The 13,331-nt window shown below is 55.1% G+C and overlaps 2 protein-coding genes across 5 annotated transcripts in view; one reads left to right on the forward strand and one right to left on the reverse strand.

Annotated features, from left to right (window-relative positions):
* Window positions 1-10: 10 nt before the first annotated feature.
* On the forward strand, window positions 11-1,991 carry LIMD2 (LIM domain containing 2). The gene is made up of 5 exons (XM_004374228.2): window positions 11-121; window positions 393-487; window positions 668-712; window positions 790-929; window positions 1,009-1,991. Exons 2-5 carry the CDS (start codon window positions 446-448, stop codon window positions 1,166-1,168), a joined length of 387 nt encoding a protein of 128 aa, XP_004374285.1. The 5' UTR covers window positions 11-121; window positions 393-445; the 3' UTR covers window positions 1,169-1,991.
* Window positions 1,992-3,133: 1,142 nt separating this feature from the next.
* The window catches only part of MAP3K3 (mitogen-activated protein kinase kinase kinase 3), a 56,943-nt gene continuing 46,745 nt past the window's right edge, over window positions 3,134-13,331 (reverse strand). For 2 of the 4 annotated variants that reach the window (XM_012554890.2, XM_023729363.1), the window contains 9 exons: window positions 12,604-12,665; window positions 10,317-10,384; window positions 10,015-10,107; window positions 9,187-9,378; window positions 8,544-8,692; window positions 7,755-7,886; window positions 7,248-7,377; window positions 6,663-6,840; window positions 3,134-5,550 (listed from right to left, as the gene is read on the reverse strand). In XM_012554890.2, the coding sequence (XP_012410344.1) occupies window positions 5,322-5,550; window positions 6,663-6,840; window positions 7,248-7,377; window positions 7,755-7,886; window positions 8,544-8,692; window positions 9,187-9,378; window positions 10,015-10,107; window positions 10,317-10,384; window positions 12,604-12,665 (1,233 nt within the window). In that variant the 3' untranslated portion in view covers window positions 3,134-5,321. Of the gene's footprint in view, window positions 5,551-6,662; window positions 6,841-7,247; window positions 7,378-7,754; window positions 7,887-8,543; window positions 8,693-9,186; window positions 9,379-10,014; window positions 10,108-10,316; window positions 10,385-12,591; window positions 12,666-13,331 lie in introns of all 4 variants that reach the window. The other 2 variants (XM_012554889.2, XM_012554888.2) reach the window with 1 other exon arrangement.

Genomic DNA, 13,331 nt, shown 5'->3' on the forward strand with positions numbered 1-13,331 from the left:
CAGGCAGCGGCGGGCCGGGGTCACGCCAGGGCAGCCAATTCCTGCCCGGCCCGCCTTCCTCTCACCTCCCATCTCCCCTGGCGAAGTCCCCGGCCCGCGGGGCGCGCAGGGCGGCTGCGCGGTGAGCCCCCCAGCCACTCCCCGCTAACTTTGTTCTTCTTCGCCTGACACATGGTTCCACTCAGGGACCGCTGCCCCTTCGGGAGCAGCGTCGGGGGCAGGCAGGCACAGGGGGAGGTGGGTGAGGGGCGGAAGCAGTAAGACCTAGAGCAACAGGAAATGACTTAGGGAAAGTCCCAACCGCAGCCCCCAGCCCCCAGCCTGTAAACACCCCCCACCCTGCAGGCTGGGGAAGGGCTTGTGGGGCCCTCCCGACCGACTTCCCGTTGCAGAACCCAGCGGGTGCGGCGTCCCCACCCGAAGCCTCCACCACCTCCAACGAGCCATGTTCCAGGCTACAGAAGCCGCCCAGGCCACCCCCTCTCATGTAGGTGACCAGCAGGGTGGGAGAGACCCTGGGCAGGTGTTTGGCCTGGGGGTAAAGGGGTGAGGAACAGTGGATTTGCCTGCCACCTATGCCCCTTCTTGGGAGCCACTGAGGTCGGGTTGGGGACTGCAGCCATGGGCAGGGGAGTCCCTGAGCTGACCTGCTGTCCCTGTTCCCTAGGAAGCCAAAAGCAGTGGTGGGAGCAGCACTGTTCAGCGCTCCAAGGTAGGGCCCTGGGGTGGGTGTCAGGGGAGGACGGGTCGGGCATGGGCCAGGTCCCTGGCTAAGTCTCTACCTTACAGTCCTTCAGCCTCCGGGCCCAGGTGAAGGAGACCTGTGCTGCCTGCCAGAAGACAGTGTACCCTATGGAGCGGCTGGTGGCAGATAAGCTCGTTTTTCACAACTCCTGCTTCTGCTGCAAGCACTGTCACACCAAGCTCAGGTGCGCCCTTGCCCAGCCTGCCCTCACCCTTGCTTACCAGCAGTGATCCGACCTGACCGCAGCTGTTCTGCCTCTGCAGCCTGGGCAGCTACGCGGCACTGCACGGAGAGTTTTACTGCAAACCCCACTTCCAGCAGCTGTTTAAGAGCAAAGGCAACTACGATGAGGGGTTTGGCCGGAAGCAGCACAAGGAGCTCTGGGTCCACAAGGAAGTGGACCCTGGCACCAAGACAGCCTGAGGCCCGACTGACCTGTCACTAGTGCCCTAGAGGGCTTGGATGGAGCAGTGGGGGGTGGGAAGGAGATTGGAGCTGGCTGGGGTGGGGGCAGGGTGGGAAGGGGTGAGGCCATCTTGCTCAGGGGAGGATTATGGGGCAGGACTCTGCTCCAGTATTCCCTCATTCTCCCTTAGTGGGTAGGGGTCAGGGAGCCAGGACTGAGGGTCTGCTTGCCATCCTGCTTCCTGCTGCTTTCAGCCCACCCCACCCCACCTTACCCCGTGGCCCCCTGGGAGGCCCCCAAGCCCAGCTTCCCTATTGAGGTGCCTTTTCTCCAGCAAGGAGTCAGCATGTCCCCCTCAGGGTCCCAAGCTCTCTCACTGCCACCTGGTGCCCTGTGTGGCCCCCACGTCTCCCCATCTACCTCTGCCCTTAGCCTGGTCCTGAGCCATGGAGACTGGGAGGACATCAAGAGTACCACCTGTTGGGCCTCACAGGATGCCCACCATGGCCGCATGGGGAAGGGATGGGGAAGTAGAGCAGCCCTGCCCCTGGCAAGGCAGGACGTGCCCCAGTGGGGCTGCAGACCATCTCGCACCACGGGAGTCAAGAAGTGGAAGCTGAAGCACCCACCAGGCTGAGAACCACAGAGACTGGCAGCGGGATTGGCCAGGCTGTGTTCCCTTCCCCCCCAGCCCCTTGTTTCTGCCGGTTTTGACTGTTGTGATAACCGCATTTTAAACATGTTTAAACAGATCTTGACTTTATATTATGTGGCCTGATGGGGGGGCTTTGTGGCAGGAAGTATGCGAACACCCCACGGGGAGGGGAAGGGGCATAGGGTTGACCCGGAGTCCTCCTGGCCTTGATGGGGGCTGGGGGGCCTTCAGTGCGTGTTAGGGAAATACCAGCCAGCTTGGGGGTGGGGGTGGGGTGGCGCTCTTCTTCCCAACCAGGTTTCAATGCTGTCAAACCCAGAGGAGTTTTAAAACTGAAACTTCACTTGGCCCTCAGCTCATATATACACCCCATTCTGAAGAAGCATTAGGCCTGACAGCATGAGGGTCAGGCAGTTAGTGGGGGTAGCACCTGGCCTTGCTGCACATAATGATGTTGGGTACAAGACAGAACCCTCTTGAGTCCTTGTCTGAGCCTCCTTTGCCCCAGAAATCAGCAAGGAGTGGTGGGAACCAGCAGACCCAGCAAATGCTGCCAAGGGTTTTGGCGTCTGCCCCCTCGTGCCCCTCCTAGCCCCTGTGCCCTTTTACCTTCTCATCGCTGTCACCTTGCCTCTTTTTAAGCTTTGGGAAGTGGGCCGGCCACAGCCCATCCCAGCAGTCCAAGGAGACACTGCCATCTTCTCCTGAAACCCTAGGCACTGCGGGGCAACAGTTACAGCAAACAGGACAAGCTTGGGAGGCCTGAGACACCCTCCTGCAACAGAACATAGGCAGCAGGCTGGGCTGGGCTGCCTCAGACTGGTGAAGCTCCAGCTTGGAGGGCTGACAGTCGCCTCAGCAAAAAACCCTGGTGGAACCACCCTCAGTGGTGCTCCTGGGGGGCAGGAACCACCTCCTGACAATGGTACCCAACCGAGTCACCCCAGGACCCCTCCACTTGGACCCATTTGAAATGTTCCCGAGAAGCCCAAGCTTGTTTGAGGCCCCATACCTGGCCCCTCTCAGGCAGACCCTACTCCCTACCCCCACCCCAACTGAAAGCACTGCCACAGGACCCCTCTGGTATAAATGATCCCTTTTATTGTAAGTAATGCGCGACACTGGCCTGGCTTTGCACTGCAAGCCCTCGGTCAAGATATAGTCTAATAACTATGGCTGCAGGTTCTCCTGCACAATCCACAATTCAGACACAGACAGAGCTGGTGGAGGAGGGAGGTCAGGAGGGGCGGCAGAGAGAGGACTAGCCCCAGCCCTGGCCTCTGTGCTGGGTTGGCCAAGGCAGACATACCCATGGAATGATGAGAAAATGGCAGCACGGCCCCTTCCCACAGCAAGCCTGGGGGCTGTTAGGAAAGTGCACTTCAGAACCTTTGGGCCCAGGCCATCCTAGGGCCCCACAACTTTTTATCTGGATTATTTAATAAAAAAAAAATAAATTAAAATTAAGCAACAGCTTGGTCCTGAGGATGCTGAGCCAGCATGTCCACAGTTTTTGGCACAAAAAAATCATGTTGTTTTTGTTTTGGAGAGCAGGGTTTGTTGGCTTATTTTCAAATTCATTTTTAGAACACAGTCCCTGTGAGGTAAGACCCCAGGGGTGGGGCTCTGTGGGAGCCTGAACCCAGGACACGCAAAGTCCTTTCGTCTTGTCAGAGCCAGCACCACGCTGTTTCCTCTTGGGGCACCGGTACTGGGGTGGGGGTGCAGGCCAAGAAGAATGCTACCGCCATCAGGGCGGGGTCACGGAGAGGCCGAGCTGCGGCAAAGCAGCTGTGGTCGAAAGGAGGGGCCGGTCCCCACCCTGGGCCAGGGCCTAGGTGGAGGCAGGAGCATGTGCTCACTGTCTTCAGAGGGCAGGGCTGGGGGTGTCTGACAGAGGCCCCTGGAGTGGGGGGTGGGGTGGGAATGGAGGGGCCCAGGCCCAGGTGGCACCATGCATTTCTGCAAAACCAGCTGCTTTCATTTTCTCTTCTCTCTCTCGAGGCGTCCATCACCTGTAACAGTCTAGAATTGATATATATAAAAACCATCAAATATGATCTGAGATATAAATTAACAAGTACAAGGCCTCACATTACATGATGTGAGAAGGCTAAAAACAGCGATAGAAACTACATTCATAAAAGTGCATCGTCAACATACAACGAAGGCTTTGGCTTGTTCGGGTGCCCGTGGGGAAGTGGGCATGGCTGGCGATGAGCTGCCTGGTGCTAATCCTCAACTCCCTAGAGACGCCCTTCCCTGGGCACTGGCTTATTTTCTCTTTAATGACAACTCCCAAGGAAACTGAGTGTCGACAGGGAGGAGCTTTAGCAATAGGCACATTTTGGAGGGGAGGGGCCGGAAGAAAGGACCAGCGCCCAGGCTGAGGTAAATATGGCCAACTCTAAGCTGCTTGGAGATACTGTTTCCCCAACCCCTGTTGCCATCCCTCCCCCAGGGGAGGAGCAAGAAGGGCACAAGGCTGAGACCTCTTGGGGATAGGCCAGGCTGGCTAAGGAGGAGCAGAGCTGGCGGTCTGCACACAGCTGGCGGCAGCACGTGGCCCTGCCCTTCTGCCCAATGGAGAGGGCTCTGGCCCAGCAGGGTCGTGACTTGCAGCCCCCCAGGTCAGAGGCCCGCCCTGTGTTGTCCACCTTTCTTCTGCTCCAGTGGGGCAACGGACACCAGGCCAGGAGCACAGGCCAAGCATCTTGTCCAGCCCAAGGCTCGAGCCCACGACTGGTGTTCAGAGCCCAGAGGGCACACAAGGTCTCCAGTTTAGAAACTGGGTACAGCATAAAAGTCATTCCAACTTGTAAAACGGACAAAATTGCATTGACAAAACCAGGTCTCCCCCCTCAGCAGGGGCAATTCCACATCTCAGGCCCCTGCTTGGCGGGGGTGGGGGCACAGGGGCAGGCAGGACAGGTGCCTCCTTCCCTGAATAAGGCAGCATAACATTTGCTTCATTCATCTTTGGTAAAGGACAGGACTGGCAAAGCTGGCCTGGGGGCCGAGGGGAGAGGGCAGCCCAGCCTCTGCCTTCGACTGGCTGGGGGAATACTGGACTTGATCTCAGGCTTGGGTGGGCTCGAGATGCCCATGGTGGCCTCCAGAAGCAAAGTAACACTCTGAATGAAAATAACACTATTCACACCCTGCATCAGTCCTGTGCCCCAGACCTCAGGGCCTCGGTGCTGACTGCGGTGTCAGGACACAACTCCGAGGCTGGGGCCCATGGTCGCCTCGCACATGGTTCCTGGCCCCTCCAATCCAGGCTGAGCTCAGGGCGCTGGAGCCCTCTGGTCTGACAGACTGGGGGCTCCCAGTCCTTGAGTCTGCGGCCCCCACCCTGGCTCTGAGCCCTGGGACAGAAGAGGCCCAGCAAACGCTGGCTGGACTGTAGCTCTAGGGTCCACAGCCTTGCCTGGGAGAAGCAGCAATTGTGCTGAGCCCCCAGCAGCCCCTTGCCCATGTAGCAGGGGGCGGCCGGCAGCAGCGTGGCCTAGAGCTCAGTACACGAGCTGTGCAAAGTGGTGTGTGAGCAGCTCCTCGGCCGAAGGTCTCTGGCGGGCCTCCACGAAAATGCGCCTCAGGAAGTCCCGCCCGTGTTCAGAGATGTGGGAGGGCAGCTGAGGGTTGGTGGGCTGGGTGGCAATCTTGAAGATGGCAGCCATGGCTTCATACTCTGCCCAAGGTGGCTTCTCTGTCAGCATTTCCACCACGGTGCAGCCCAGGCTCCTGCAAAGAGAGAACCCCATGTCACCCCGAGCTCCCAGCTGCCCGGCCCACTGTTAGAAAAAAGAAGGTGCCTTTCTCAGAACGCACTGAGGCAGGGTGTGCCAAGCTGAGGCTGACACCCCTCAGAAGGGTCACCAAGGACCACTGGCCCTCACTCACAGGGGCCTCATCAACCTATAATTCACTGTCTACCTGGGTACTTCTTGAGAGAAGAAGAGAGAGCCCCTTAGCAGTGACAGAAAGAGCTCCAAGATAATTACAAGTTTCTTATCTTACAGTTCTGGAAGTCAGAAGTCTAAAATTAGTCACACTGGGCTAAAGTCAAGGTGTCAGCAGGAATGGTTCCTTCTGCAGGCTCTGAGAAGGGACTCCGTTCTTTGCCTATTGCAGATTCTAAAGGCCACCTGCATTCCCTGGCTTGTGGCCCATCCTTGCATCACTCCACCCTCTTGCTTCCATCGTCACATCTCCTACCCCCCACTCTGATCTCCTGCTTACCTTTTATACGGACCCTTGTGATTACAGTACACCTACCTGGACAACCCAGCTCAAGATCCTTAATCACATCTGCAAAGTCCCTTCTGCCCCGTAAGGTTATCATTCATAGGTTCCAGGGATCAGTGTGTGGACATCCTGGAGGACCACTATTCAGCCTACTACAATAATTTCCCAAGGGGAGGAGACCTCTCCCATCCTTTGGCCCTTTCAGAGGAAGGATGTGAAACACAGCAAATGCCAGCTGCCTGAGCTCTCAGGGAGGGGCAGAAGCCTGCTACTGCCTAGAGACTGATGCCGGCCACTGGAGTGGATCCTACTTCTTTAAGAGATTTAGCAAACATCAGGGATGTTTTCCAGGCCAAAGTTCCCAGCAATAACAGTTGGCTATTTGGGGTTAAAACTCAACCCATTTGCCCAGTGTGCTGCTGCTGCACACCACCACCCTCTGCACACCACACACCTGGGGTCCCAGCCTGAGTCCTGGCCTTGCTGGCAAGAGGCAGCTTCCTGCTCCTTCCTGCCACACTGAAGAGCCCCCAAGGCTCACTTCTAAGCGTCAGACCCGCTGCAGCCCAGACAGGGAGATGGGGTTCTGGCACATCCCCAGTGCTCACCACACGTCTGCCTTCCTTCCGTAGCCCTCACCGCTGATCACCTCAGGACTCATCCAGTATGGAGTGCCAGTGACCGAGCGCATGCCCGTCCCTGACATGCAGATGGTCTGCAGGCGCTTGCTGGCCCCAAAGTCCCCCAGCTTCACGTTCCCAGCAGAGTCTCGGAGAATGTTGGCTCCTAGGGCATGAGAAGGCAGATGCTGCAATCCCAGACTCTCTTGGCATTTTTCTACCATCTTCCTTCTCCCCTCCCCTTCCCCGTCAGTCACTGAGGGCTGCTGGGAAAGGCAGGGGCTACCACTGAAGTAGCCAGAACTGCACATAGCAAACAGTCTAGTGAAGGGAAGCCTCAGTCCCACAGGTGAAATGAGCATTACCACGGCCAACATCTGCAGAGCATTTTACCGTATTCTTCCAAATTGCTCAACCCATCCTCACACTAACCCCTCAAAGAAGATGGAATTAGGTAAGGCCCCATTTTTCACAATATTCAGAATGGTTAAGTGATTGGCCCAAGACAACCAGTCAGTAGTGGCAGACCTGAACCAGGTCTTGGGGACCCCACACAGCCAGACCCCCGCTCACCCTTGATGTCCCGGTGAACAATCATGTTGCTGTGCAGGTAGGACATGCCCTCCAGGATCTGCCGGGTATACTTGCGGGTCACGCTCTCCGTCAGAGCCCCGTAGGCCTTCAACTGGTCTTTCACCGAGCCCTACCAGCCACAAGGAGTCACAGGTCGGGATGGGGGCAGGCAGGGGTATTTGCAATGTGCCAGGCACTTTGCTAGGGGCTGTTGGGCAGCTTGGGAATAAGTAAGAAACAGTCCTTCCCTCAAGCAACATATGACGCAAACCCAGGAGAAGGGGGGCCCTGTGCTCCAGAAAAAGGCTGGATTTACTGGACTCATGCACCAGCCCCACAAGCCACATCCCACCCATCACTGCAGCCAGAGGCAGGGCCTCCTGATGCCAAGTCCTGCCCCATGACACCTCCCCTAGCTCTCCTGAGCCCTGAGTCTCCTCTGCAGCCCCTAGCCCCCAGGTGTGGCCCTCTCTATGTGTGTCTCACACGCATGCAGAGGGCACCTACCCCGGGCATGTACTCCATGAAGATGGTCAGCGTCTTCTCAGCGCGGTCCCTCAGGCAGCCATAGTACTGCACGATGCGCTCGTGCTGCAAGTTCTTCAGCAGCTGGATCTCGCACTCCAGAGCGCTCACCTCCTAGGGGAGGGGCAGTGGTCAGCGCAGCTCTCAGGGCCCCAGGTCTGCCCAGCTGGGACCAGCTCAGCATGCCCTAGTCAGGACTTCGCAGTAGTTTGCCTTGGGAACTCCAGCGGGAAAAAAGGGGGATGCTCCACTGTCTGGCCCTCAGCCACGATGCCAGGCACCCTTGGGCGCTGGCACCCCAGTGCCCTGGAAGAAGGCTGACGGTGGGGTGGGAGGAGGAGCTGTTGGTATCTAGTTGAGGGAACTGCTGGACTTGTCCAAACCCAAAGCTGAACTCCAAAGAGAGGCCATGTGGTTCTTCCTTTAGAGCTGGCCCCAGTGAATGAAGCCCTGTGGCTCCTTCCTTGGCCCTGGGCTGCTTGGTGAGGGTGTGGCAGGTTGTGCTCTTTGTGAAACTGGTCACCTCTTGGGTTGCCTGGGGCAACAAGTCACAGTTCCTTATATCCAGTCCCTTCCCCATCCCACCCCCTTGCCATGCTTGGTGCTCTTTGGACCATGGTCCCTTCACCTCAGGGCCAGGGTGGACAGCAAGGGAGCTTGGAGGAAGGACGACTGAGGAAGCAGCCTGTAGCATCCCAAGCAATTACTCTGACTTGCAATGAAAGGGGCGTTTTTTGCTGAGAAGGGGGTCTGCTATGGGGAAGGCAGTACCTTGCTGGTCTCAGGACTGTCTGGGTCAAACTGGACCTGCTTGGAAGCAAGTTCACGTCCCGTGTCAACATCATAGCACAAATAGACCCGGCCAAAGGCACCCTGGCCTAGAAGCTTCCCCCGGCGCCAATTGATGGGGGCACTAGGAGCTACACAAGAAGAGAAGGAAAAGCATTACTTGATGTACGATATTTACTGGTGCCCTGCCTCATTCCCCAGAGGCTCTAAGGTGGGACCTCTGCCTCAAGCCCCCTCCCCCAGCACCATCCGCAATACAGCATCCCCACCCCAATCTGGAACAAGCCTGGTTAATCAGAACTTAAGGCCAAAGTCCTGACAAGCAGAGGACTGGCTAAGACCATGGTTAAATGCTCTTCTGCATTCATCAAATGCCTTTACTTCCAAAGTCCGTAAATATCTTAACATGGAATTAAAGATGCTGCTCTTCAGTTTAGACACGGAGAAACTAAAGACCAGAGAGGAGAGTGGCTTGTCACACAATAGTGGAGTCAGGCCTAAGGTCTGGGGGGCCTGCTGCCCACTCCAAGGCTCTCCAGGTGCTAAGGATGGACAGAGCAGTTGCTGCGGAGCCTAACAGCCGTGGAGCCCTGCACCCCCTCCTCCTAGCCAGGTGACTCCTCACACTTGGTCGGGACGCTCCTCTCCTGTACAGAGAGGGCGTTCTCGCTGTCTGCACTCCGCAGGCGTCCGCGGGGGTCCAGGTACTGCACAGCCAGACCCAAGTTCTCGCCATTTGTGCTCAGGGAGCGGATGGAGGGCACCAGGGTGAACAAGTTGCCTTGATGGCGTCGTATTCTTGGAAACGTTCTTCTGCCTGAAAGCATGCATGGGCCAGAATACAGCAAGTCAGGCCTCTGGGCACAGGGCTGACTGTGCACATCAGGTCCTAGCTAGAGGTGACAGACAGCACCAGCTCCAGCCCATCCTCTCTGTCCTCCCACCTGACTCATGCCAGAAAGGCTGCTGCCCCAAGCCCTCTGAGAAATCAGGACAAAAGCAGGAATTAGGAAGTAATGGCCATAGATGTTTCAGGAAGTCCTGCCAAGGCGAAGGCACAGGGCTGGCCTTCCAGGCCTCAAATCACTCGCAAGCCAATCCATGACTGAAGTCTCTGGTATCCTTGGCCACCTGCTCTCAGACCCTCTGCAGTAGCTCCATTCCATCTGCTGCCGAGGGTAGAAGAGGATGTTTGAGAGCCCACGGCCCTGCAGCATGCCCTGGGCTCAAAGGACAGTTCCCAGAGGCAGCATCTTGGTCTGTAAGCATCATCCTCCCAATCTGGTTCTTCTCCAATACCGCATGTCTGCGGCACAACTCCTCAGGAATAAAGGAAAACACGGGGTCTGGAGTGCCTGGGCCCACCCCCTCACAGCTGGCTTTTCTACAGCCGAGCCCTAAGCCCGCCCTTTCCCAAGGCAGCCAGCAGAGGGCAGGGTGGAGGTGGGCTCACCATCATTGTAGTCCTTGTGGTGCACAGACACATGGTAGCGCCGGGGGTAGGTTCCACCTTTGACTCCTTTGTCGTAGAGCTGAGTTTCCCGATCTGAGGAGGAGAGGGGAATCGCTGGCTTCTGTTTAGGTCAACACCAGTGAGCCACTTAAGCCCCCAGGTCACCTGAGACCTTAGAGCAGCAGGCCCAAAGAGAATGAAAATACACTTCAGGCTCCCCAGCTCAGAGCTGTCAAAAGCAGAATGGCTGCTGCAACACCCCAGACACCCTGCATTGCTCACCCAGGATTTGAGGAACTCACCCGAGTACTCCTGTCTGTTGTCTGGGAAGCTCTGGGCTCGAGACATTCGTGATTTCCGGAAGGACGGGCTGTGGAGAACAAAAATAAGTCACAAAATAGACTTGAGCGCATTTCCAAAGCAGCCCACCAGGCAGAAGGCAGGATGTCCAGATGGACATCCATGCCTAACTCCCTCCTACATCATTACATGGTAGGAGGCAGAGTGTGACTGAGAGAAACAGCCTTCTACTTTCTCCACTCTCCCTTCCCTAGTCTGAGGGCCAAATTCTACAGGCCCCTGAGAAGTCAGTTCAGCCCTGCAGACTCTACCCTGGCTGCACACCACTTTCCGTTCTTGGCCTTCCTTGCGACCTCGGCTTGTGTGACTGCAACAGGTGAAGAGCTAAAGAAAACCCCTTGCCCAGGGCAATACTACAAACAGCAACAACACTTAATATAGAGTCTTTGTAGTTTATGGAGTGCCGCTTGTTTTTTTTTTTTACAAAGTGAGCTTTTTCTCCTTTAATTCTCACAACCATGTGAGGTAGGAAAAATAATAAAAATGAAATAACAGCAGATACCAACGATGCAACAGCTACTATGCTATTTCTAGTCCTCAGAAACACCCAGCAGGGTAGATATTAAGATCTCTATTTTACAAGCAGGTAAACGGAGGTTCAAAAAGTGTAAGTAATTAACTTGCCCAAAGGTACAGGGGGTAAGCAACAGAGCCAGACTTAAATCCACGTGTGTGACTCCGAAGTCTGTGTTCTTGCCACTAAACTAAGCATCTTCCTTTCAGACTGATTACCACCAGTCCATTTTAGAGATGGGGAAACTGAGAAGCAGAGATGTTTAGGGACTTATCCAAAGCCACTCAGCTACTATTTGGCAGAGCTGGGACTGGACTTAGGTCTAGTTGGCCCCTGATCCCTGAAGGGAAAATGAGAATCCTGAGCTCAAGTCAGGCCAGGTCCCAACGAAGTCAGCCCAGATCACAGGGTTTCATTCCCAAGGAGACGAAAAGAATTCAAAGCATTCTGTAGGGACAGAGGAAAAACCCTAGAGAAGCAGGTAAGTTTATCTATCTTTCCCAGCGTCCACCTGAATGGTACTTTTCCTTACACGCGAGTACCTGCTGAGAGAACCACTGGTCAGGAACCCTCAAGTGACTCCAGGGCTGCTCCTCCTTCCCATCTACTAGACCTTCTGTACAGTACCCCCACCCCCAGTGGAGGGAGGGCCATGCCCCACAGCCACAAAGCTTAGGAGGTAGTCCAAAGCCAGAGTCAGTCCCTGTCCTGGTAGAGCCCTCAGTTTGCAGCAGCAACTCCTGGCACTTTCACCTGTGCCCTCTTGCTCCCCTGGTTGGAGAGCAAGCCCAAAGCAAAGCTACAGATTGTACCAATAAGTGACTACGACTGCATTTTACGGTATCTAGAGAGAAGACAGCACTCATCAATGCTCACATCTGTTGGGAAAGATATAGTACAAATTCAGCCAAGGTCGCAAGTTCAGTACCCACATGAACAATTAATCAGTTGCACAAAGAAAATAAAATCACCAGTCTTTCTCCGTAGCCTCTGACTACAGCCCTGATCCCAGCCAGATGCAATCAAATGGTTTTTGGTCGTAACGAGGTTTAGGTGAGAGCTGGCTGGATCAGTGTCAAAACCAACTCCACGCACACCCCTAGCGCTGAGCAAATCAGCTCAGCAGAGCCATGTGTACGCACAGGGTGGCAGGTGCTTCCTCTCAAAGCATAAGACCAGGATTATAAACCAGGTAGGCAGTGTGGTAAGCTAGACAGTCTAGATATTTTTTTTTTTTTTTTAATCTCCCAGTTTCTATTCCACCAGAAAAACTTCAAGGGAAAAAAACAATGAAAGTAAACTCATGGATAGCAATTTAGCCTCCCCCCCGACCCCGCAAAATGCAAAAGGTCTACTGCTCCTCAGTCCAGGTCACAGCAGCGAGGCCAAGCATATAGGAGTGGCATACATCACGTGAAGAGTCAGAACATGTAAAGCACTTAGGAAACGTGAGCTGTTAGTATTATGAGCTGTGATTAAGTTCATTTAACTAAACAGACCTAACATGCTCCAGGTGTTTGGGAAATAAAAGCGGGGGCTAGGAAACCCAGCAAGAGGCTTCTTTCCTAGAAGCATGGCATTTAACCCCGGGGCCATGGACCAGTGTCTAGATCAGAGACACACACTAGCTGACCCTACTTCCTCAGCCCACCAGTTCCAGAAATGCCGATGGACTAGCCCCTAAACCACCCACAGTCCCATACCTGTCTGCTGACCTGTCCAAGGATTGGCAGCTTCCTGACAAGGAGTTCTCAGCGCTGCTCAGAGGATCCAGCATCTGCAAGGCAAGTCATACAATGAAACCACAGCCCCTTCCAGATCCCAGCCAGGTGACCCAGGGCTTTATGGCCCAGCCAGAGCCAGCACAGGGGCCTTTCTGTGAGAATACAAGAGTGAGTGGGAAGAACAGTCAGGAAGGTGCTATTCTCCTCCCACTTTGAAAGGCAAGTTTCCAGAAGGGAGATAAGAGCCTGGCTGGCATTCCGAGGAGCTCTGCCAGGAGAGCAAAGCGGAGATACTGCTTCTCTTGTTGGCATTTTCTTGGCTCATTAACACTGGCACTCGGCGCTGGAGATGGTACTACCCTGCAGAGGCTTCCAGGGAGTCTGGGTGGGACCAAAATGCTTCTGTTTACACTCTGTAATTTATAATTTACAAAGACAAGGATTGCCGTCATTTCAAAGATGAGCCACTGCAGGCCTAGAACAGAGACTGAAGTCATATGACTAGTTAGTGCACAGCTAGCACCTGAACAAGTTTCCCAATTCCTGGTTCCAATGCAGGGGCAACAGGTACCTACATAAATTGTCTCTCTGGCCCTTTGTCAAATGCAGTAACAAGAAAGCCTTAGAATAGTTCTTTCTCCAACTAATCTCCTGAAGGTGCCCCCCCGTCATTTTCCCTCTTCATTATCAGCATATTTTTTATCTGAACTCCAAAGTTA

This window comes from Trichechus manatus, unplaced genomic scaffold, assembly GCF_000243295.1.
Source record: "Trichechus manatus latirostris isolate Lorelei unplaced genomic scaffold, TriManLat1.0 scaffold00028, whole genome shotgun sequence".
Lineage (NCBI taxonomy): Eukaryota > Metazoa > Chordata > Mammalia > Sirenia > Trichechidae > Trichechus > Trichechus manatus.